This window comes from Lissotriton helveticus, chromosome 7 (assembly GCF_964261635.1).
Source record: "Lissotriton helveticus chromosome 7, aLisHel1.1, whole genome shotgun sequence".
NCBI classification, from domain to species: domain Eukaryota; kingdom Metazoa; phylum Chordata; class Amphibia; order Caudata; family Salamandridae; genus Lissotriton; species Lissotriton helveticus.
Genome location: NC_136068.1, coordinates 1,029,176,416 through 1,029,199,660, shown reverse-complemented (window position 1 = coordinate 1,029,199,660; position 23,245 = coordinate 1,029,176,416). Strand labels below are relative to the sequence as shown.

Here is a 23,245-nt window from a genome sequence, read left to right as displayed (position 1 = left end):
GGCGGAGGGGTGGCCCTAGAGGAGCATACATGGGGATGGTTTGCTATGTACCCAGGCCTTTGTAAACCTCGCTATTTATCACTTTTACTCCTAAGTGGCCTAAGCCAGGAAGTGCCTTGATAACAGGAGTGAGCCAAGCCTAGACTTAAACCAAATGAGTACAACTTCTGTATCCGTAGCCAGGGCATCAACCTGCTAAGATATCTTGGCTGCTTCACTGTGTTGGCTGCCTTTGAGAGTTTGGAGGCCGCAAGACCCTGAGGACCTGTTGAGTAAGAGAAGAGTTGTGCCTGCATACCGCCTGGCTCTCCTCACCTCCCCTGGAGTCCGACTCTGCTCCTCCTGCAATGGAGGAGCATCGGGTCAAGAAGGAAGACATCACGAGCCACCAGTGAACGACAGGCAGGCTCTGCCTTCTTTCCTACAGCCCAAGACGCAAATGCTACTTACATGCCATAACTTTGTAATTGTCCATACTTATCAAAGCAGGAATGCAGACATATATTCGTTTAAAAAAAAGGCTTTTGGGGGAATCTGGTGAAAAAGGTGCCAATGCAGCAGCTTTCAGAAGCAGCATGAAAACCTTTTGTCCCAGTGAAAGTCTGTCATATGTTTCAGTGCATCCTGACACCTTAACTTAACAGATCTGAGAGCTATCAGCAAATCAAATAGCATTTGTAAAGCACAACACTATCACCCCTAGGGGTATTTGGGAGCTATGTCTCCGAAGAGCCAGGTCTGGAGTCTCTTTCTGAAGTCTGCTAGCGAGGAGGTTGTGCGTAGCTCGGGGAGCAGGTCGTTCTAGGTCTTGGCAGCTATGTAAGAGAAGGAACGGTCACCGATCCGGCTGGAACGGATGCAAGGTGTGTGTGTGTATATATGTGTGTATGTGCGAGGGCGAGTGAAGAGGACCCAGGTGTATGAAGGGTTTGCAGAAGTCCAGGCAATGGTTGATGTAGGCAGGTCCAAGATCGTGGAGGGCTTTGTAGGGTTGCATGAGGAAGGAGTGGTGAAGCCATAACTTTGTTCGAGCCACCTGCTTCCGAGGTTGGCACTTGAGCTGGGTTAGTAGGCCCCATCCTTGCAAGTGCCTGTTCTGCTTTCTATGTCTTGCCAACCCCTCGTACTGCTCCCTAGCATGACCACACTACTGGTTGCTCCTGCTCTCCAGCACAGAGCAGATCCTGAGAGAGTTGAGCACAATCACACTCTGAAGAGGCATCACCCCACCAAAAGGGATGTGGAGCCAGATAACGCAGGGAAATGGCTTAGATTGATGTAACAATCATTGCCGCCATGTATCAAAACCGGTTTGGGGAGGCTCTCCTGTCAAATGTCCTTCCAGGCTGCTCTCCAGCTGCAGTCTTTGTGTATGAACCCAACTAAGTGTGAGCAAGGAAGTGAATGACTGAGCCGCACCAAGAGGAGCCCCTCACGTTGCACATCAGAATGCGTCGAGTCACCCTTCACCCCTACTATTTACCAAAGAGGAGTGCTTCAGGAAGTCAAATTAGCAGCCTCTACTTAAAAACCTTCAATTAATTTAGAAAGGGAGTTCATTTACCATCTGCCACACCACACATTCTGGATCTCCACCCGCCAGGGGAAGCGGACAGCACTCTATCTTGTACCATGCAAAACCAGACACATCCAAATGGATCTCACATTGCTTTTATAATACTGTGAGCCAAGCTTGAGAATGGACATCCGAAGACATCCACTGCCATGTTTCAATGGTTGCATTCATCACTTTTATATTTTCTTAAATTGCTATGTTTGTTAATTGCCTGCTTACTTGAGTGCAGCCTAAGCTCTCAATATTTTGCTACATATGTGCTGATCCATTCCTTTCTGCTTCCAACCTTTGAGCTCATCAGCTGACCTGCCTGAAGCGGTGGACTAGCACTATCTTCCTATCAGGCAGGCTCTTTCTGAATCTAATGCCTATCAAAAATATCTAATATAACACTATCTTCACATACCAATAAAGCTTCTTTCGAGTCTTGTATCCTTAAAAGGCTTGCCACCAAAATAATGATCCTCTCTAGAAAAAGTCTGGCATGAAAAAACCACCTTTAATCAAAACTTATTGTTGAGTCTCCTTTTTTCAAATTGCCCCATCTTTCCCTTCCATTTTCTGCAAGCCATATCTTTATCTTATTTGTACCACATATCGAGCCACTCTATTAGTCAGGAAGTACGTAACTCTCTTACCAGGTTAAATTTCTGTATTGGATATCTGTATTTGTGCATAAGCCTCCAACATTGCAAATTTCATCACGGGCTTCAAATCACAACCAATCCAAATATACTTGGTCTTAGTTCAAGTTCCAAATTTAAAGCCTATCTAAAACGAAAGATTTATACACTTTAATCAATCAGCATCTTGTTTGTGAGAACCACAGCAAAGCACACCTTAACTGAAAACTCCGTCGTAATACATGTCATAACATGTAAATGGTCCCGAAAATACCTCATAACGGTTATTAAATGTATGGATAGCCCAATAATAAGCTCGAGAAGTAAGCACCACTAACGTACCGACAAAAACTCAGCCCCACTGGGTTGGTTGTGATTTAAAGCCTGTGATGAAATTTGTAATGTTGGAGGCTTATGCACAAATACAGATATCCAATACATAAATTTAACCTGGTAAGAGAGTTATGTACTTCCTGACTAATAGATTAGTGGCTCGATATGTGGTACAAATAAGATAAAGATATATATCGTGTTTATTTTGGATGCAGCACGAAGGATTTATTGATATGGAATAAAACTCAGTGTGATATTTCGAAACAGTCTAGGGTGAGTTCCTATTTTTATATTGAGAAAGTGCTCTTACAACACCGATGGTTGTGGCACTCAGATGTGTGATCATATATGGTTTTGGGTTATTTTGCAGCTGAGGTAAATGCATTAAATGGACATTAATAGATAGAAGTTATGAGATCTCTTCTATGGGTCTTTTTGCTTTCTGTGTGCTCGTTCTCGGCTGCACTTTGGGTGTTTTGTGTTCGCCTTTTTAGGTTTCGACCTGGCCGTAGCACGCAGTGCTCCGCCCAGGCCAAAACTTTTGTTAAGAGTATGGATGTTCGTCCCGCCTCTGTTTCCCATTGGCTAGCTCCATAAATGGAGGCTAGCCATTGGAACAGAGATCTGTCCGTCAATTGCGGATCAAATTCGGGGGCGTTCCAGCCATTTTTACTCATCCTGCCCCTTTGGAAACGTCAGTGCGGCGGTGGGCGGGGTTTATTTTTCTCTTCGATGTTTATTTTCGTCATTCCGCGGCCGACCGCCGACGGAAGTCCAGGTGTGTGCCTTCCGTGTGTTCGTGTCCCCGTTCCCGCCCCCCTCCCGCTGTCTGTGTGCCTGCCCGCCCCCCTCCTGCTGTCCGTGTGCTTGCCCGCCCCCTCCCGCTGTCCGTGTGCCTGCCCGCCCCCCTCCCGCTGTCCGTGTGCCTCCAGCTGTCCGAAAGTCTGTTGCAAAGTAATGACTCCCGCCCGGTGTACACTGTCCCTCCCTAGCTCCTCTGATGTCATTTCTGCAGCGTTGTGGGGTTCACCACGGAGCGTCGATAGAAGTTTGTGGTTTCTTACTACTTGCAGAGTAGTCGCATTCCAGAGGACTTTCCCTTCATTATCCATCCCTGCTTTTCGAGTACAATTGAGTAAAGCCTTGCCCCTTAAACAATTATTGGGTGACGGCGATTCCCGCGCAGTGCAAGTGACGTGGGGCACATGCCGTATTGAGGGAGTAGTTGTAAAGAATTGTATTTTTTTTTAAAAAGCGGATGAACAGTGTTCTACGGTGCCGGCGCCTAGTGAAGCTTTAAGAAAATGTAGGGTAGCGTTTGGAAATACAAAACTGGAGTTTCGTAGCACTTTATCATTTCATTTATCTTAGGAGTCCTTATTCTGTGTTTTGTGTCAGTGAACGCCCTCTTTGGTATTTGCTGGAGCCATTAGAAGGCTAGTTGTAGACATTAGCTATCTGTGTTAATTGCTTGTTAGATGAGGTCTCAGTGAGATATGTTCAAGGGCTGAAAGGTTTAATTTCTTAAGGTGCCTGTAGGTGACATAGTTTCGTGTCACTTCTGCTGGGGCTTTTCAAGTTGCAAAGTTGTTATGTAAAGAGAAGATGTGATGGTCACACCAGATTAAGTTCATGTTTCTTCTTGTTGTGATTAATCCCGGCATGCCAAAGATTACGTGTGGGTCAAGCCACATAGAAATTTTCTTGCCACGTCAGTATGGTCATACCAAATGTTCGTTGCCTAAGACAGAGACAGATGTTGCTTATTGTTGGTTCTGGGATGAAATTAATTAAGGCTTCCTTGAAGGCTCCGTTGTTTGAGGATATTATGTATCGCAAAAGAAATGAGCAGGAAATTCTAAGTGAAGGGAAACACATTTCACGGATCTTATCAGTACTAGGAAAGATTCACATTTAGTAAAGTCTTCCATTTTGCCCGTTCTTCTATATTTGAAAACACCAACGATCTCACCCGCTGGCTACACATGAGGGATCCCGAGTGTGTGCGTGTGTGACTGCTCCAGTGTGTGCGTGTGTGACTGCTCCAGTGTGTGCGTGCATGTGACTGCTCCAGAGTGTGTGTGTGTGTGACTGCTCCTGGGTGTGTGTGTATGTGTGACTGCTCCAGGGTGTGTGTGTATGTGACTGCTCCAGAGTGGGTGTGTGTGTATGTGTATGTGACTGCTCCAGAGTGTGTGTGTGTATGTGACTGCTCCAGTGTGTGTGTGCGTGTGTGACTGCTCCAGTGTGTGCGTGCATGTGACTGCTCCAGAGTGTGTGTGTGTGTGTGACTGCTCCTGGGTGTGCGTGTGTGTGTGTGTGTGTGTGTGTGACTGCTCCTGGGTGTGTGTATGTGACTGCTCCAGATTGTGTGTGTGTATGTGACTGCTCCAGAGTGTGTGTGTGTGTGTATGTGACTGCTCCAGAGTGTGTGTGTGTGTATGTGACTGCTCCAGAGTGTGTGTATGTGACTGCTCCAGAGTGTGTGTGTGTGTATGTGACTGCTCCAGTGTGTGTGTGTGTGTGTGTGTGTGTGTGTGTGTGTGTGTGTGTGTGACTGCTCCAGTGGGTGTGTGTGTATGCGACTGCTCTGGTTGTTTGTGTTCTGGGGGCTCTGGGTGTGTGGAGGGCTCTGGGTGTGTGTGGCTGGCTCTGGGTGTGTGTGTGGCTGGCTCTGGGTGTGTGTGTGGCTGGCTCTGGGTGTGTGTGTGGCTGGCTCTGGGTGTGTGTGTGGCTGGCTCTGGGTGTGTGTGTGGCTGGCTCTGGGTGGGTGTGTGGCTGGCTCTGGGTGGGTGTGTGGCTGGCTCTGGGTGGGTGTGTGGCTGGCTCTGGGTGGGTGTGTGGCTGGCTCTGGGTGGGTGTGTGGCTGGCTCTGGGTGGGTGTGTGGCTGGCTCTGGGTGGGTGTGTGGCTGGCTCTGGGTGGGTGTGTGGCTGGCTCTGGGTGTGTGTGTGGCTGGCTCTGGGTGTGTGTGTGGCTGGCTCTGGGTGTGTGTGTGGCTGGCTCTGGGTGTGTGTGTGTGGCTGGCTCTGGGTGTGTGTGTGGCTGGCTCTGGGTGTGTGTGTGGCTGGCTCTGGGTGTGTGTGGCTGGCTCTGGGTGTGTGTGGCTGGCTCTGGGTGTGTGTGGCTGGCTCTGGGTGTGTGTGGCTGGCTCTGGGTGTGTGTGGCTGGCTCTGGGTGTGTGTGGCTGGCTCTGGGTGTGTGTGGCTGGCTCTGGGTGTGTGTGGCTGGCTCTGGGTGTGTGTGTGTGTGTGGGTGGTAGTAATTGCTGTCTGCTGAGCTCGTCCGTAGGGTACAATAGTTCTCACATTTGCGACAGATTAAGCTATTGGCAATGTAAATAACAATGCCATTTATTTATCTGTTTTCAAAACCAACACATAAATACAAATTTTGTCATTTACAATGCCAATAGCTCTAACTTCTCCTAAGGCGAAACCGTTGCATTGTAAATGCTTGTTTTCCATCTTATCTGTGGTGGTGGTAATGATAACTTAGGTTCGATACAATATTCAAACTTCACTGTTCTACCACTGGGGCCATACAGATGTCAAAAAGACTGGGACTCAAGGCTGAACCCTGCGGGACACCACAACTTATGGATCGAAACTGGGTGGTAAAGGGCTAAAGGAATACTGCATGTTGCCTTCGGGATAGGTAGGAGCACGCCCAATATAAAACCCTGCCCACTATTTCTACCTTCTCCAATCTCTGTAGGAAAACTTAATGAGATACAGTGTGAAAAGCAGTGGAGGGATATAACAAAATGATCAATGCCTCACATCCCATATCAAGTTTGGGAGACGATATAGCCTTTACGGCTAGAGCAGTCGACCTCGAAGCTGGAGAACTGGGTTCAAGTCTCGGCAACGATGCTTAACATCCTGTGATTCTGGTCAAATCACTTAATCTCCCTGTGCCTAACAAAAAATTAATGTGTCCTTGTGTAACAAAACTGGTACTCATGTAAAGCGCTTTGTAACCAGATATCTTCGGGTTTAGTTTGCGCTATATAAAACTCAAAAGAAAAAAGTTTGTTTGGATATATTCAGTAACCTCCAAAAGGGCGAATTCCGTGCTAAAGTCTGCACAGACGCCAGACTGAAGGGGATGGAGAATGTTATTCCACTCAACATAATAGTTTATTTTTTAAAAGGGGCTCAATGAGTGCCTTTTTACAAATGGAGGGAACTTGCGATGCTCTAGAGAGAGGTTGAAGAGAGTGTTAATAAGAACATAGCATAGACAGAAAGGGGGCTTATGGGGACGGTAGCACCAGAAAGGGAGAAGGTATCCAAGACAAGGTGCATACAAATTGTGAACGATAGAGGACAGCAAGCACATATTAAAAACATTTACACTCATTATTAAGTACATTTTAGATGTGTACTTGCATTATCATTAAGCAATTCTCAGATGTGTAATTTGGTTTTAATGAGGGATCTAACGTAAATTCAATACGCTTTAAGTGCTCTTCCCCCTCTCTCTGATCAAGCCTTCATGTATCTCTCACCTCCCACTAACAGCACCTCACACTCCCTTCTCCCCACTTCCTCCTCCTAACTTCAAGTGTCCTAATCTTTCTCCTACACCCCCCCCCCCCCCCCAACCTCCCTTCCGATCCCCACCCCCGGGACCTGAACTGCCTGCCCTACAAGCAGAAAAGGAAAAGTGAAAGGGGAGAGAAAGGGGGGTGTTATAGGTGGCAGCGTAACCATGTACCACTCAGATGGAGTGGTTAGAAAGTATGACGGACAGAGTACTAGTTCTAGCCATGCCTCCGATCCAGCATCATTAACCCATACCCCGGTGTCACTGCCCTTCTAGTCGCCCAGCCAAATGTTAAGTCACACATTACAATTGCAACACTTTTTATTTTTACCAATTCTACCGTTGCAACATTCACCAATTTCAAAGAGCCCCTGCAACATACCCAGTCCCGAAACCACTACCAACCAAACTCCATAGCACAGCGACCTACTCCCAATGCGCCTACCAACCAGCATGGAGTACCAACACTCATTAAGTTACCAGAAATCTTCCCTCACAAACTTACAGCGGGCTCCATAATTCCATAGACACAACTCACAGCTCCTTCCCCACCCCTCCCGCACCTATCATATATCCTGCGGGCACATTCCAGTGTGAAACGCCTTCCCGCACTCAAGGTGGGGCAGGACACAAACCATGTAGAAATGTCATCAGCGCTGTCCTTTTCCCAGCCTAAACCTCGCCGGCTACTGAAGGGTAAACCCGGAAGTGTGCAGCATCTTTTGCGGCTACTCTTCCTTTTCCGGTTCGAAGCGGAGTAGAGAACAAAATAGGACTTCCTCTCGACGTCTAATGCTAGAAGAACTTCCTGAACGTAATAGTGCTGATAGGAGTGAAGCGTGGCGAGCGTGGAGTAGAAGTTATTAGAATGCTGTATTTTTTTCGCATGTGCTCCACAGCGGTGTTTCCAAACCTTTTAGCACCACGACCCCCTTTTTAGAATGACAAACTTTCACGACTCACCCAAGTTTAATTGCCAAGAGGTGGCGATGTTTAATGTAACTAAAGCATTGCATGGGAGCGCACTGTCCTTTTCAGACAGCGCATTTTCTATTGAAATGGCCACTAAATTCGCACAGCCATACTGTTCTACTGATAAAACTATACTGCACAAAAGGGATCATGTGTGGAATCTGGTTTGAGTGGATATTCACATTTGTGCATCTCCAAGTGAAGTGTTTTGATTTGTTTTATTCCTATTCAAATCTTTGGTTCCATCACACTTAAGAATTAACAAACGTGTTTAATTTTTGCTTTCCTACCTGCTTAATGTGTACAGTTTATTAACATTTTTGCACTTTCATATAGCACAAACTCAACCCAAAGGTACTGTAGCACTTTACATGAGCCGCAGATGCATTACAGAATGACATTCAGTTTTGGTTAGGGAGGGGAGAGTAGTGATTTACTCAGAGACACAAGATGTTGAGTGTTTGCCTGGTTCCCCAGTACTAAAGTTGGCAGCTCTCGCTGTTATGACACATCCTCTCATTTCATTTACAGCTATTTAGATTTTGTAGTGTTACAAAAAATGACACCCTACAGCCTTACCGTTCACACTCTACCCCAACAAGATAGCCACATAATTTACTTTACTTATCTCTCTCTAACTGCAAAGTGAGAGAAGTTTGTAAACACCCATCACATGTTAAACAAGCATTTGCAATGCAATAGGTCTCGCATTAATGAAAGTTTGAGCTATTGACATTGCAAATAACACTGCCTTTTATTTTATTTTATTTTTTAAAACATAAATAAAAAGCATCGTCATTTACAATGCAAATAGCTTAAACTCGTGTAAATGCGAGACCTATTGCATTGCAAATGCTTGTTACACATGCTAACACTCTCTGCAAAGATTTTTCCTTATGAGTACCAGTGGAACATACAACTGCAGCAGTGAGAAAGGTGACCAGTCAACCTTTGCAAAGGGCCCTCCACTTCACAGCAGCACAAGTCACATTTTTTTTGGAACTTTTGATCCGTTTGAGCTATAAACAATCTATTGAAATTGTCAGATTATGCAGCAAATTATGTATTATGTGGCAAATATGGCAGAGCCATAATTATGTGGAAAATATTTGCAAACTAGGATATTTTGCCATTCATGTTTGAACTGCTCTTGTGGAAAAGGGGAAGAGAAGTGCTGATGACAGAAACTCCATTGCTTGGGAGACAAATGGCTTGCGATTCCACTTTTCAGGATATTTGGGACATTCCGTGATTGGAAACGTATCCCACTTTTTGAATGTATTGTAATGTCAATAACTCATATGAAATCTTAATTAAACCTGTGTATCCATTGGTTTTATTTATTTTTTTAAAGGTTTTGTATAGCGCTGGCTGGACCCGAAGGTATCGGAGCGCTTTACAAGGGTCTAGACAGGCAAGATTGCATTGAACATTTGGACAATAAGGAAAAATACAAGCAATGGGGACATGAAAAACAATACAGAAAAGACAGGGGGAAGTAAAATGGGGATGGGGAGGAGGAGGGAAGTAAGGGTTGGGGGAAACAGTTGAGGATGATGAATAGCAAAATAGTATACGTGCAAGGGCAAAAACAACAATAGAAATAAAAGGGAGAGAGACAGAAGTAATGGAAAATAGGTCAAGAGGGGAAGGAGAGGGAGTCAGAGCATCGAAAGGGGGAAACCTATACAGAAGGAAGGGTGGTGGGGAATTAGGGTCCAGATAAAAGAATTTAAGTGCCCTGATATTTGTTAAGAAGGTGCAGCTTTAGGTCCTTTTTGAAGCTAGGGTAAGAGGGGTTACAACATATTTCCAGAGGGAGGGAATGTTACATTAATTAACATAATAAACTGTAACCGGTTGGTAAAATGGGAAACAAATACAAAAAAATTGAGATATTTTGCTCATTTTGCCACACCTCTGACTCCGCCCACTGACCCAATCCACAGGTTATTCCTGCCCTCTGATTCTCCACCGACAGTTCCCCTCCTTTTTTCCCCCACTTCGACCACCGGGCATAATGGAGACCCCTCTACAGCCTCCGAGGTGCGCAGGGAAGGGGGGCCCTATGTACCTTGTTTTGGAGAGGTGCCTGTTAGCCTTGCGATTACATGCCGGCAGAACGTGTAAAATGCCAAGCAATATGAAACAGTTTAGAGCTCAGGAAAGACACTCTGCTTTTCCGAGCAATAACAAACAGAATTACAAATCTGGTAAGTGCATATTGCTGCCAGACAGAGGCCCAGTGAAAGTGCATGGAAGGGGCGTGACACAGGAAGGGCACAGGGGACCTCCAACCCTTTAGAGGGGACCTCACTTCTTCGGGGGCCCTATTGAGCCCAAGACAAGTGAATATCTGTTCAGTTTGAGAGACTCTGGGGCCCACATCACATTCTGCATGGGAGAGCTGTCATTTCGCATTACGCCACTGCGACGGCCTCGCAGTCTGGGCTCTCGACAGCTGCTGCCTACTGTCAGGACGCGCCCTGAGGTACAGCCCGCCCTCCTTAAAAAGAGGTTGAGGCTCACGCCGCGGGGGCAGGCGGTTTTTACATTACATCTTTCCCTCCACTGCCCCCACTCAGCCCCCACCACTCGCTGGCATGGGCCCTGCGTCTTGAAGGCTCCAATAGCGGTGTGGTATGTCTCCTGACAGCTCCTTCCGGAACGTTGCCCTTTCCCACAAAATAAGTTTAACTCGAAACTTGGACTAAGTACTGGGAAAGGACGAAGTCGATAGAAGAGGGAGCATGAAAGAGGAGGCGAAGAAGGAGAGAGAATAAAGGGGAGAAGGGAGAGGGAAGAGGGGAAGAGAGAGCGTGGTATAGAAAGGAGGAGCTAAAGGGAAGGGGCAAGATGGAAGGGAAGGAGAGAAAGTCAAGGGATGATTCAGAGAATAAAACTGAAGAAAGAAAGGGCATGGGCGGGAGAGACTAAACAAAGAGAGGAGCTAGAGAAAGAGAGGATTAAGAGACACAGTGTAGGGGCACAGAGTGTACAGAGGAGATATGCAAAGTAAAAGAGAGGGGAAGGAGAAATCTAGAAAAGGTAAGGCAGGGGTGAAGGAGTGAATGAGGGAAGAAGAGTGTAGCAGAGGAGTGTCAGCGAGTGAAAGGGATGAAGAAACAATGAGAGAAAGAGGGTCTGACCGAGACAGACAGTAGAGAGAAACAGTTCGAGAGCGGGGGTAATAAAAGCAGTGCAGGTGGGAAATGGATAAGGGGTGTGAGAGAGAAGGCAAGGAACAGGGAATAAAGGTGGAGGCGTAGAGGGAGGATAATTAGCAAGGAGAGGAATGATGAACCTGAAGGAGAGAAAGAGAGGATTCCTTTGGGGGAAAGTATTGTTATAGCGTCTAATGAGGCGTGTGATGCGCACAGGGAGAAAGACACATGAGAGGCTTTACTGCCTTTCGTGAGAAGAAGACAGAGGAAAGGTGGAGTGACTGAATGAGACAAGGGCAGACGGTAGCAACAGGTTAACAACTGCATTTAATTTTACAGAGCGTTACATGGCACACGGATGGCCTCGAAGCGCCTAAAAAGAAACAGCGAGGCCAAAAACTATGAAGAGTTGTAAAACAAGCAAAGAAGACAGAGGAAAGGTGGAGTGACTGAATGAGACACAGGCAGACGATAGCAACAGGTTAACAACTACATTAATTTTACATAGCATTACATGGCGCACGGGTGGCCTCGAAGCGCCTAAAAAGAAAACGCGTGGCCAAAAACTATGAAGAGTTGTAAAACAAGCGCTCGCCATTCCTGCTGTTTATTTTTGCATCGAGCTTTCACTTTAAAGTGAAAGCGCGATGTAAAAATAAACACGCAGCGCTCTGTCTCCTTTTGGGACGTCCCATCCAGACTGTATCGCAGGGCTTGTTTATATAACACGCCTCCTTGCGATAAGAAACTGCTTCACGACAGAAGGAAAGCAGGCGTGCCAGTCCGGGTGGGCCAGACCAAAAAGCGAAAGGGAGGCAACCAAGAAAGCTTATTTTCAATGGAAGCCCACCATTTACCATAAATCTCGCAGAGCGAGTAGCACATACGCTGCGCTAGGCGAGACCTAAAAATAAGTAGCAATTTATCTGAAAGCATAGCCTGACTTTTGAGCTTTGTCTTTTGAGCGCAGCGATTGCAACAAGTTAAATACATAGTTTAAAGGCATCTTTATTCATTTCTTGGACTTTCACGACCAAACCAAAATTTGCTCTGTGATCCACTGGTCAGGAAACACTGCTCTAGAGCTCAGACAAGTGCAATACCAGCCTTAGCACCATCCTGCCAGACAGAACTGCTTTACAGTACTTTATAAGACCTCAGATTCTGGAATCCCTTTATAAAAAGTTATCTCTAATTTCTTTATAGTGGGCGACTAGTGACGCATACAGTCACCGATTATAAATAAAGGACAATAGAAATCGACTGTAATAACTCATTCCAGATGTGTTCTGTTGTCACAATGTCTGCTGCCAGCAGCAGAGGAGAAAGGAAGTGCAGGTCAGGGAGCATGATTAAAGTAGCTATTTAAAGAAGGATAACGAAATATGGCTTTTCTTTCTTCAGCTCTATTTTTCTAGCTGTAGAGTTACGAGCAGAAAGTAGATATTTATAGCGACATGTTTATTTTTGGCACTCCTTGGGTAGTTATAGAAAAGTTGCCTTGTATTAAACTGTCATTAATATCTGTTTGCAACAACTAGCAGTTTTTTTAATGTGTTTAATTTAGCATGAGGGATTCTATTTTTATTTATGTTTGCAAACATTCTCTCACTTTAATAGGAAACAGCTACACACCAAGGATGTAAGTGATTTGTGGGAAAGGTGAAGGTATTCCCATCTGTTGCAAGGAATAAATTACCCCCTGCCGAACATAATATGGATATTGCAAGTAACTTCGGCGTTCCATAACTTTATAAAGGAACTCAGCCTTGTTCCTCTATGTGGGCATGGAACTAGAGGTGGGCGAGTGAACAGAATTACAGGGAGAGCCAAGCCAAAGTCGAGCCAAGGGTCTGGCTGGGATCTAGAACCTGTGTAAAAGCCAAGCCCTGAAAATATTTGCTCTGTAAAATACACTCAAGCATAATGTAGAAGATAATAAAGCCTCTTCAAAATTCTAGAAAGTTTATTTTCTTAATATGCAAAGCTTTGACATTAATAGATAACAGTATAACATTGCACTGGGAAATACTTATTAAAAATGATAGTTTTAAATATGAACCATTAGTGCACTAAGAGGCAAGACAATTGTCCTGTTAACAGTGTATGTGACCCAGTTTGGTGTAGATCAACATTAGAGTCTATTAAATTAAGCACAGTAGGTTTTAGTACAACTGGTATTTATGAACTCACATATTTGAAACTGCTTTTGCATTCATTAATGAGGAAATAAGAGTTTTGGTGAAATAAAGTATTTGCTTAAGACCACATAATTTAAGTGGGGAAGCTGCTTTTTTTCAAGGGTTCTGGTCTTTCTTAGTAGAAATCAGCCAGGAAATGGGTATCAAATTCACTTTCCTTTTATTAAGGCTTTGTGTTTTTGATCTCTGTGTGCATTTTCTGCAATTTTTATATTTTGTATAGTGTGAACTCGACGTGAAGATATTTAAGCACTTTACATGGTAATTATATGACACAAGGTCACATTAATTGTTTATAGGCGGGGAGATTAAATGAATTGCCCAGAAAACCAGGATGTTGAGCTGATGCCGAGACTCAAACCTGTTTGGCAGTTCTGGCCATAACGCCACATTCTGGGTAGAGGGAGGCAGGCAGACAGAAGCCACGTGAAAGCGTGGCTCGTTATGGGCTGCAGATTCCAACGGGACCTCGAGCTGAGCCAGAGTCAGGCTTCAGGCTCGAACCTGGCTCAAGCTTTCAGTGGCTCTCCAACCTCTATGTGGAACTCCTTAGTGACTTGCAGTATCCTTATCATGTACGACAGGGGGTATTTTATCCCATATATAATATTCAGCACAGTCGTAACTGTAGATGTGCTGGTTGTGACTCTGTGGTGCTATATATTGTTAAATTGTAGGGCATAAGGAGTTGGACAAATAACAGTAACACAGGGACCCTGCAATGTCTGTGAACAGTCTAGCTCTAATATTATTAGTTAAGTTGTGGACATAATCAGTTGGTTGTGGGACCTATATAACAAACTCTTACAGATGACTTGGGAAGTCACTGTGACTGCTGCTGGGGTGAGAAGCAGACCTGCCATGTGCTCACAAATGTAGATGGGGTGGAGTGATGGACAGGGGTCATGAAGCATGGAGTTTTGAACCATAACGCCTACCCTCCCTCACAGCAAAGACAAAATCATCTAGATTCACTTCCCTTGTCCTGGTAAGATTTGATTTGAGCTAAACATAGCAGAACATGCACGCCTGCTTTGGAAACCTGTTGTGTTCAAGGGTTTACAGCTTACCATGTCAGTGATAGTGGCTCTTCACTGAGTCACCAGTCGCCATTTCATGAGTGAAGAAACAGTGTGTCCCACAGCGACACCTATCTTTTTGTGTTTTTGGGGTCTTGTAAGATACAGCAGTTCCTTGATTTGCAGGACATAGTTTATTCTATTTAAAAATATATATATTTTATTGAGCAGAATTATAGCAGAGCAAGAAATCATTCACAGTACATATGATTATTAATTAAATGCTTCTTCTTAACTAATAACTGAAATAATATCTTTCCCACATCTTCATCTCAGACAGGCGCAACTCCTGCGCCTAGCCCATATACAGATAATAAATAAAAAAGTGGGGTGCAAAGCAATTTGAACAGGTGTTTAAGCTCAACTTACTAAAAATGCAAGTCGCGAAATGCCAAGTGATTTGTATGCATCAAATCACTGTCCTTTGCATATTATAATCCACTGCAAGTCAATAGCTTATGGGAGTCTCTACTAATTTATCTGACAAAGGCAAAGTCCTAAAGCTGAAGCTAAACAAAGGACCTTATTTATGGGAAACTGAACTAACATTTCTTGGGAGAATGGCTGCTGGCAACTAACCCCAACCCCATAAGGGCACACTATTCATAAAAAATACAGTGTAAGAGGAGTTACCCATGGGTCTCTCAGGATTATTTAGTTGACTATGGGGAAATACATGTGGTTGCCCATAATTGTATAATGGCAGGGCAGCATAGTTTTACCAAGTCATGCAGAGGACGTTCATCCCAGGACCAGTGGCAATTACCAATATCCACACAAGACACAGACTTAGGACTCCATGAAAACACCTCTCGAGTACTGCTTGTGCCCAGCATAGGTAATGTAAGGGACAAGTTGTAAATCATGTGCCATCAATCCTGAGCCTGAGTGGGCCTATAGCATGGCATAACAGTAAATCTGCTTTCAGTAGTAAGAAACTACAATTTTTAAAATAAGATTGTCCTGTAATTGGGCAGCTAAAATGTGTTCAATTATATAATAAAACCAATACGTGCTGTACCTAGCTAAAAAAATAAATAAAATGCAAGTCGCCTTCTACAAATTCTAAAGTGCGGTGCATAGCAGATTTTACAATCAAGTTATTAAAAGACAAATCTCTCTCATGTCCTAAATTCAGAAACTAAAGTGCGGTGCATAGCAGCTTTTACATGATTAAACCATTTTCAAGACATCACAAACCTCCTACTGATCCTAAATGCTAAAGCTAAAGTGCAATGCATAGCAGCTTTTACATAATTAACTCAATAATGTCATTATTACAGATAACACTTCTTTAGATAACATTTTAAATCCTTTCTTCATTAACAAATAGATATATCTTATCCACCAAGAGTTAGCCTTCCTGTCTCAGTCTAAAATGCTATATATTTTACTTTCTTGTGTCATCCATACATTTCCAAATTCCCCAGAATTACTTAGTAGCCCCTGCCCTCTTTGCATAGGCTTCCTCGAAGGTTTTAATATGTAACATTTTTGTATGCCAATGTAGGTAGGTTGGAGCTTTAATTGTCCTCCAATTCTGATGGATCAAGGACCGTGCTACTAAAGCAGACATCGCTATAAATTCTTTCCCCTCTTGGGCGATTGGGCCATTAGAGTTCGGCCTTACAAACCCAAACAATGCTATCTCTGGCTCTGGTTTAAGTTTTCTCTTTAAGCCCTTGTTGAAAGTGGAGAACACTTCCTCCCAGAACTGGGTTAAAAGCAGGCAGGTGAAAAAATATGTAGCCAACCTCCCAAACCCATTTGTTGGTAGCGGAAGCACTTGTCCTCTACTTCTGAATACATTTTATGTAAAACTCTTGGTGTATAATAAGACATCCAGCATGATAAAAATGCCATTCTTAGTACTTTATTGCCATATATCGTAATCTCCTGCCACTCTAGTTCTGAAAAAGTACACTGTGTCTCTTGGGAAATCTTATCTAAAAAGCCTTTTACTAGAGAGCTATCTCTTTGATTCTGTAAAAGTCTGTACCAGTTTCTAAAACCCCTTAGTTTAGTTCTATAATTAGCTCTCAATAAGGGCACCGGCGGATTACTTAATGGAAAGCAACATTTTTTCATAAATTGAGTAATCTGAGAATAAACCCAAATATATGGCGTGCAACTAGCGTCACACCTAGCCTGGAACCCCTGCCATTTTAAACATCTCCCCCTAACTATAAAGCGGCATAATTCCCTAAACCCATTATTGTCCCAAAATTGTATCTGGCTACTCTGTATATGAAGGCCAAGCATTTTGCATTCTGTGAGTTTCAATCCCCAAATTCCTGTAATGTCTTATATCAAGTCTTTTTGGGGAGTTTTGATAAAGACTAAAGTCTGAGATTCTGCTTCTTGCACCATCTTATCCACAAAAAAACTATCCAATGATTCTTTGCCATCTAGTGTTCGAGCCAATATACCTACAAAAGTAGCTTCATAATAGGTTCGCACCTGGGGAAGTGCCAATCCCCCTTGCCTTATGTCGAGTTGAAGCAATGGAAGTCTTACTTGTGAGGCCTTTTTCTTTCAAATAAATTGACGAAATATAGCTTCCAACTGCTTAAAGTAAGCCATGTTAATTTTAATCGGCACATTTGAAAATAAAAATATTAATAATGGTAAAATGGACATTTTTAAAATGGCTACCCTACCGATTAATGTAAGTGGAAGAAGGGTCCATCTATCTAATACAATTCTAATCTTTATAATCATCGCTAAGTAATTCAATTAAAAAAGTTCATCATAGTTGTTAGTAGTGCAGATCCCTAAATATCAAATAGGGTCAAAAGATTGTGCTTGCCGTTGCAAAAAACTTGGAAGAATTTGACTATTTGCGTTAAGTAACAGGATTTCAGTTTTATTATGATTAATTTTATATCCCACAATAGCTTGAAACCGGATACATTCTGTCAATGTTGTCCTGATATTCTGTTCCTCTGGCCTAATGTGAAGAATAATGTCGTCTGCAAACAATTTCAATTTAGACATACCTGCCAGAGGTTCTTTTATCTGCAGAGTATCCCTAATCTTTACAGCGAGTGGTTCTATAAAGAACACAAACAGAGCGGGGGGATAAAGGACATCCCTCACGAGTCCCTCGCCTTATGTCCACACTTCCTACTGCCCGCGAGTTAATAAAGACTTGGGCCTGAGCTCCTTGATATAGGTTTGCCAACATTTGTGTTATCTGTATTCGAAATCCCAACTTTGTAAGGACAGCAAAGAGAGTGTCCCAGTTAACTAGATCAAAAACTTTTTCAGCATCGACCATCATGATTAAAACAGGCAGTTTGTTAGTGTTAAAAAAATCAATTGCTTGAACTAAAAAAAAACTTATTAGATGACATGTATCTTCCTGAGACAAATCCCGTCTGATCTTTATATATTATCGGAGAAACTCGATTTGCTCAAATTGTCATTAATAACTTATAATCAACATTCAACAGACTAATTGGTCTATACTATTTAACATTTTTAGGGCATCTTGTCCTTTTTAACAAAACTAACTATGGTGGACTCCTTAAAAGTAGAAGAAGCTTTCCCTCCTATTCTCACAAAGTTAAAGAGCTCTACCAGAAACGGTGCTAGTTCCTCTCAGAATGCCTTATAAAACTCCGTTGGTAGGCCATCATTTCCTGAGGCCTTTCCACCCGGAATTGAGGCGAGAGCGCTCTTAATTTAAGTTAAAGTAATTTTTGCACTTATTTCCTCTGCCTGGTCAGCTGTAAGCTGTGGGAGATTGATGCCCTAAAATATTGATGTATCACCTCCTTTGACACCTTATATTTAGTTGTATATAAATTGTAATAATGCTCCACAAAGATTTTTGCCTTGTCACAAGTCAATACCCCTGTCTCTGGTTCTTCCAATTCTATAATTAATGTAGTTTCCTGCTTAACTCTGCTTGCCCTGGCGAGCAATTTCCCCACTATCTGACTGTCCTCACATACACGCTGCTGATACATCCGGGAGCTAGCTATTTCTTCCAAATTGTTTCTCCACTACCGAGCACCTCCCCCTGCCAATTAAAGCAGTATCAACGGCGCATTGCAGTTTAGTAATTTGTTGCCTCCGCATCTTAGATTGCGCTGCCGTAAATGCCAACATCTGGCCCGCAATGTTGCCTTAAAGGCCCCCAGACCGAGAAGAGAGCTGCTGTGCCCATATTCTCCCGGATGAATGTCTTAATCCAAACTTTAATGTCCTCTACCCATTTAGGGTTTGAAAGGAGGAGCCGATCCATCTGCCACCTGTATCACTCCCGCCTTACAGCTTCTACTTTGATCTCAATTATAACTAGTGAGTGATCTGAGAATGAATAAGCCCTGATTTCAGCACTTATACAATTAACATAGCGAGGAATAAGAAAGAAATCGATACGGGAAGTTGTCTGGAATCGTTGTGTATCTCCTTGGTGCGCCTCGCGCGATGGTTCTAGGAGTTGATAATCCCGTGTCATGAAGTTTAAGATTTTTAGCTTTAGTTGCTTTTCTGCTTTATTAGAGGTGTCCCTTTTAAACCCTGAATGAAATTAAAATCACCTCCTAATATTATAGGTTCTCTATGCCTCTAACCAACTCATTAATCTTTATAAGAGCTATATGATCATCACCAATTGGGGCGTGATAGTTTATAAAATTAAAAGGTATCCCGTCTACCCTGGCGATGATCCAAATACACCTCCCTTGGGGGTCTCTCATAACTTGATCAATCTCACAATAAATCCCTTGCCCAAAATAAATAGCTACTCCCCTAACTGCTAGCCCAGCAGAAACAAAAATAGACTTTGAATAATATTTAGCAATACATTTTTAGCTGAATTTGTTTTTAAATGAGTCTCCTGGAGATATAAAACCTGAGGAGAAAAAGAGGTTAGCCATTAAATCAGTCCACCATATTTTTTCTTATTGGACACACCGTTAACATTCATCAATATTATCCTTATTTTAAGATCCATATTTCTTCACACATTTATTTTTACAGAGTGAAACAATAACGAATTGCCTTTACAACAATAAATTTAATTATTTTCATCCCCCCCCACCCACCCCCTGGAGCCCAGTAATCCATCGGTGCAGGCGAGAAAAAAAGTTAGTTTTGATTTCTTCACACATAAATGCAGTAAAAAAACAAACAATTTTTATACCCCTGCAATATGTTCCTACAAACTATTCTGTCCTCTTATTTAATCTCATAATTACTCTTTCTTCTATAATTCTGCACTTTTTCCCGCACTTTTACTCCCCTTACCCCTTCCTCCCTACCTCTCCCTCCCTCTTGCCTATCCCCCACCCTACCCTTTACCAAGCCCTGTGTCTCTCCCCACCCCTGGCAGTTGGGGAATAGCCCACCATACCCGCTGCCTCCCCTCCCAGGAAAATCCCTAAGCTGGGTGCCATGGTATTGCACCCTAATGTGACCTACTACCATGCCCCCCTTGATATAAAAAAAAACCGAAATCATTATATATTCAGAATCAAAAGAGAAGAGCAAGAGTCACTTCATTCTTTTCTGACTTTCTACTTCTCCGTAGTGATTTTCTGCAATAATTCCTGTGCTTCATCGTGATTTGCAAACATGTGGAATTTCCCTTTGACCAGGAATCGAGCTTTGATTGTTGGGCTATGGCCGCCTGGGTTCCCATTGCCTTTAACAGATACAGAAGCTTAACAAATTCTTTCAGACGACAAGCTGCTGCAGAAGCAGTCAGAAAAAATACAGCAACATGAACTTGCCGAGAAGAAAATTGTTTCTTTTGAATGGCTCTGGTCAGTTCCTGTTCTTTCATTCGGTAGTCCGCAAAGTTGACTAGGATAGCTCTAGGTAGCTTTGTATTTGGAAATAGCTGAGCTGGAACTCTATGTGCCCACGTAATAGTAAGCACACCAGAGAACTCGGGTAGCACATAATCTTTGATGAATGACTCAACCCACTGGGGCATCTGTGTCCCTTCGCCCAACCAGCCGTAGGTTAGATTGTCAAGAATGGTTTTCCAACTCTTCGAGCTTACTTTCCAACAACATTTTCTGTTTCTTATCTAGTGTGGCCTGCTGCTGCATTGAGGTCATCTGATCTTCCAGAAGAGAAATCCTGGATTCTGCTTTTGTAGTCTTACCGGAAAAGAGCCAACTGATTCTTCAATTTTAGAGAGGCGCAAGTGTAGTGCTGCTATTTCATTCGCTTGCGTTATTTTCAGCTTCCGCATCTCGTTGAGGATGAGATTTAACATGGTTTTAAGATCGTATTGGAAGCTAGTCCCAGGCTCTACTAACTGGTCTCCAAGAATATCTTTCAGCCCTTGCCAACCCTGCTGCCCCGCTGCCAGTTGTTTACCTGCCCCGCAGGATAAGGGAAGAATATCCAATGGTCTCAAGATGTAGCCGGACTCTGGGTGGCTAATGGAGCACTCCCTAATGAAGTATCAAGAAGCTGGTGTTCTGAAGTTGGGCTTTGTAGAGGCAGGGAGGGCATTTTAGTTTTGAAATAGAGCAGGTATTCCTTAGTCTTACTTTGAAGAGCACTGGAGGAATTTTTCTGTGCATTTTCTTGGTCCAATGTAGCTTCTAGATACTCTAATATCAGTTTGTCTACAACAGATTTCGCCCCGGACATGACTAAGATGGGTTGGACACTATCCGGTCCTTCAACTCCTCTATCAGAAGACGCCTCCTCCCGGTTGATTTTTCGGGCCTCTCCTGATTTTGATCCTCTAGACCCCTTGCCCCTTGATCATCCACAGAGCTCAAAGGGCTGAAGATTGGGACTGACCCCTGACAAGCCTTCAGGGAGCGTTCAGCTCCTGCGTTAGCGGAAGCGGTCTTCATCTGAGCTATTTGGGTTTTAGACTTCAGGGCTACATTTGAGTCAACATGAGACATGAGCCATTACATTGGCAATCTTTAGGTGTTTCCCCATCCTATATATATTCTATAACGGACGAATTTCACAGCTTTTGTACGAGTGAAATGTCCAACTAACTATAACGTCCCTGAAACCTGTGTTTTTTTTCAGTGAATTTCTAAGGTTTTTTAAATGCTAATTTCTAACTATAATGTGCCTGAAACCTATGGTTTTTTGAGTGAATTTCTAAGGTTTTTTTAATGCAAATTTCTAACTATAATGTCCCAGAAACCAATGGTTTTTTCAGTGAATTTCAAAGGTTTTTAAAATGCTAATTTCAAACTGTAACGTCCCTAAAACCTATGGTTTTTTCAGTGAATTTCAAAGATTTTTTAAACACTAATTTCTAACTTTAATGTCCCTATTAAGTCCCCTTGAATCCTAGGGGGCCCTGGGGGCCAACTAGTCCACCAGGTACCTCCATTAAGCGCCACAGAGCTGTGCTGCAAAGAGGTGTTGTGAGGCCACAGCCCTTTTTACACCACGCTGCAAATGCAGCTTCTGGCACACTGCTCCTCAGAGCATGAAGTCCACTTGTGTCCTGAGGTCCTCAGGACACAGGAGGACCTCATCACCCTACCAGCAGTGCACCAGAGCAGCATTTGCACCTCTCTGCATTACAGCTCTGTGGCGCTTACAGGAGGTACTTGGTGGGCTAGTTGGCCCCCAGGGACCCTCCGGATTGAAGGGGACTTAATCCCCCAATTTGCAACATGCCAGGGGGCATTTTGCACCCTTGTTATATCAGGCCCCTCTGTCCCACTGTGCAAACACGCCCCCTGGCGCATTGTAACTTGGGGGATAAAGTCCCCTTGAAACCTGAGGGTCCCTGGGGCCAACTAGCCCACCAGGTACCTCCAGTTTGCGCCACAGAGCTGCGTTGCAGAGTGGTGTAAAAAAGAAGCGTGGCCTCAGACCACTTCTCTGCAACGCAGTTCTGTGGTGCAAATTGGAGGGGCCTGGTGGGCTAGTTGGCCCCCAGGGACCCTCAGTATTCAAGGGGAATTAATTCCCCAACTAACAACGCGCCAGGGGGTGTGTTTGCAGTGTGGTGGAAAAAGGGGGTGTGGCCTCTTGCTAGATGCCAGCGTTTAAAAAAAAAAAAATTCCTACAAGGGGGGCTGTGCGGCCCCCTTCTTTTACAGTTTTGGGGCCCTAGGGACCCCATCCCCCAGGGCCTCACCCCTTTTTATTCATTTTCTTCTTTTTTGTTTTTTTAATCGGGAAGGGGGCCGCGTGGCCCCCCTCCTGAGGCAAATTTCGCCCGAGGACCCCACCCCCCGGGGCATGGCCAGTCGTTTTTTTAAATGTATTTCTTTGGAGGGGTCCGTGTGACCCCCCTCCTCAGGCCAATTATGGCCCGAGGCCAGCCGTACCTTTTTCTTAAAACTTATTTTTTCTCACAGGGGTACACATAACTGATTTGCCTAAGTTCACTAATAGCCTTTTCATCAGTGCAGAAGAAGTAATGTTTCTCAGTGCATGGTTTAAAACATTCCTCTTTTAATATTTCTGTCTGAGGTATTAAGCTGAAACTCTACCAAATGTTAAATACACTTTTTTGAATTTTAAAGACACATCTTATTCTAACATGATGTTTGTGGCATGATTTACAAGCCAGTTATTTTCAGAGATGGGCATTTGCAGGGACTCTAAGAGCCACAGCCCATCATCGGCTCTCCTCTTCCTGTTACTCTGTGGGATCGCCCACCTCTCTTCAACAGTCTATACAAATTCCAGCACAAGGCTGTTTGGAGTAGGGTTGGGCAGAAAAACTCCGCTCCATGGAGCAGATAAAGCCAGCCACCCCCGCTCCCCGGCCCGGTACCTGCTTCTGT

The 23,245-nt window shown here is 43.8% G+C and overlaps 1 protein-coding gene across 3 annotated transcripts in view; it reads right to left on the bottom strand.

Moving 5' to 3' along the window:
* The window catches only part of DUS1L (dihydrouridine synthase 1 like), a 266,802-nt gene extending 258,967 nt beyond the window's left edge, over nt 1-7,835 (bottom strand). Inside the window, exon 1 of one of the 3 annotated variants that reach the window (XM_078653767.1) lies at nt 7,718-7,835. Coding sequence is in view for 1 of the 3 variants with exons in the window: in XM_078653768.1 (XP_078509894.1) it covers nt 7,718-7,720 (3 nt within the window). In the remaining 2 variants the exon portion in view is untranslated. Of the gene's footprint in view, nt 1-7,645 lie in introns of all 3 variants that reach the window. The other 2 variants (XM_078653766.1, XM_078653768.1) reach the window with 2 other exon arrangements.
* Between the last annotated feature and the right edge of the window lie 15,410 nt (nt 7,836-23,245).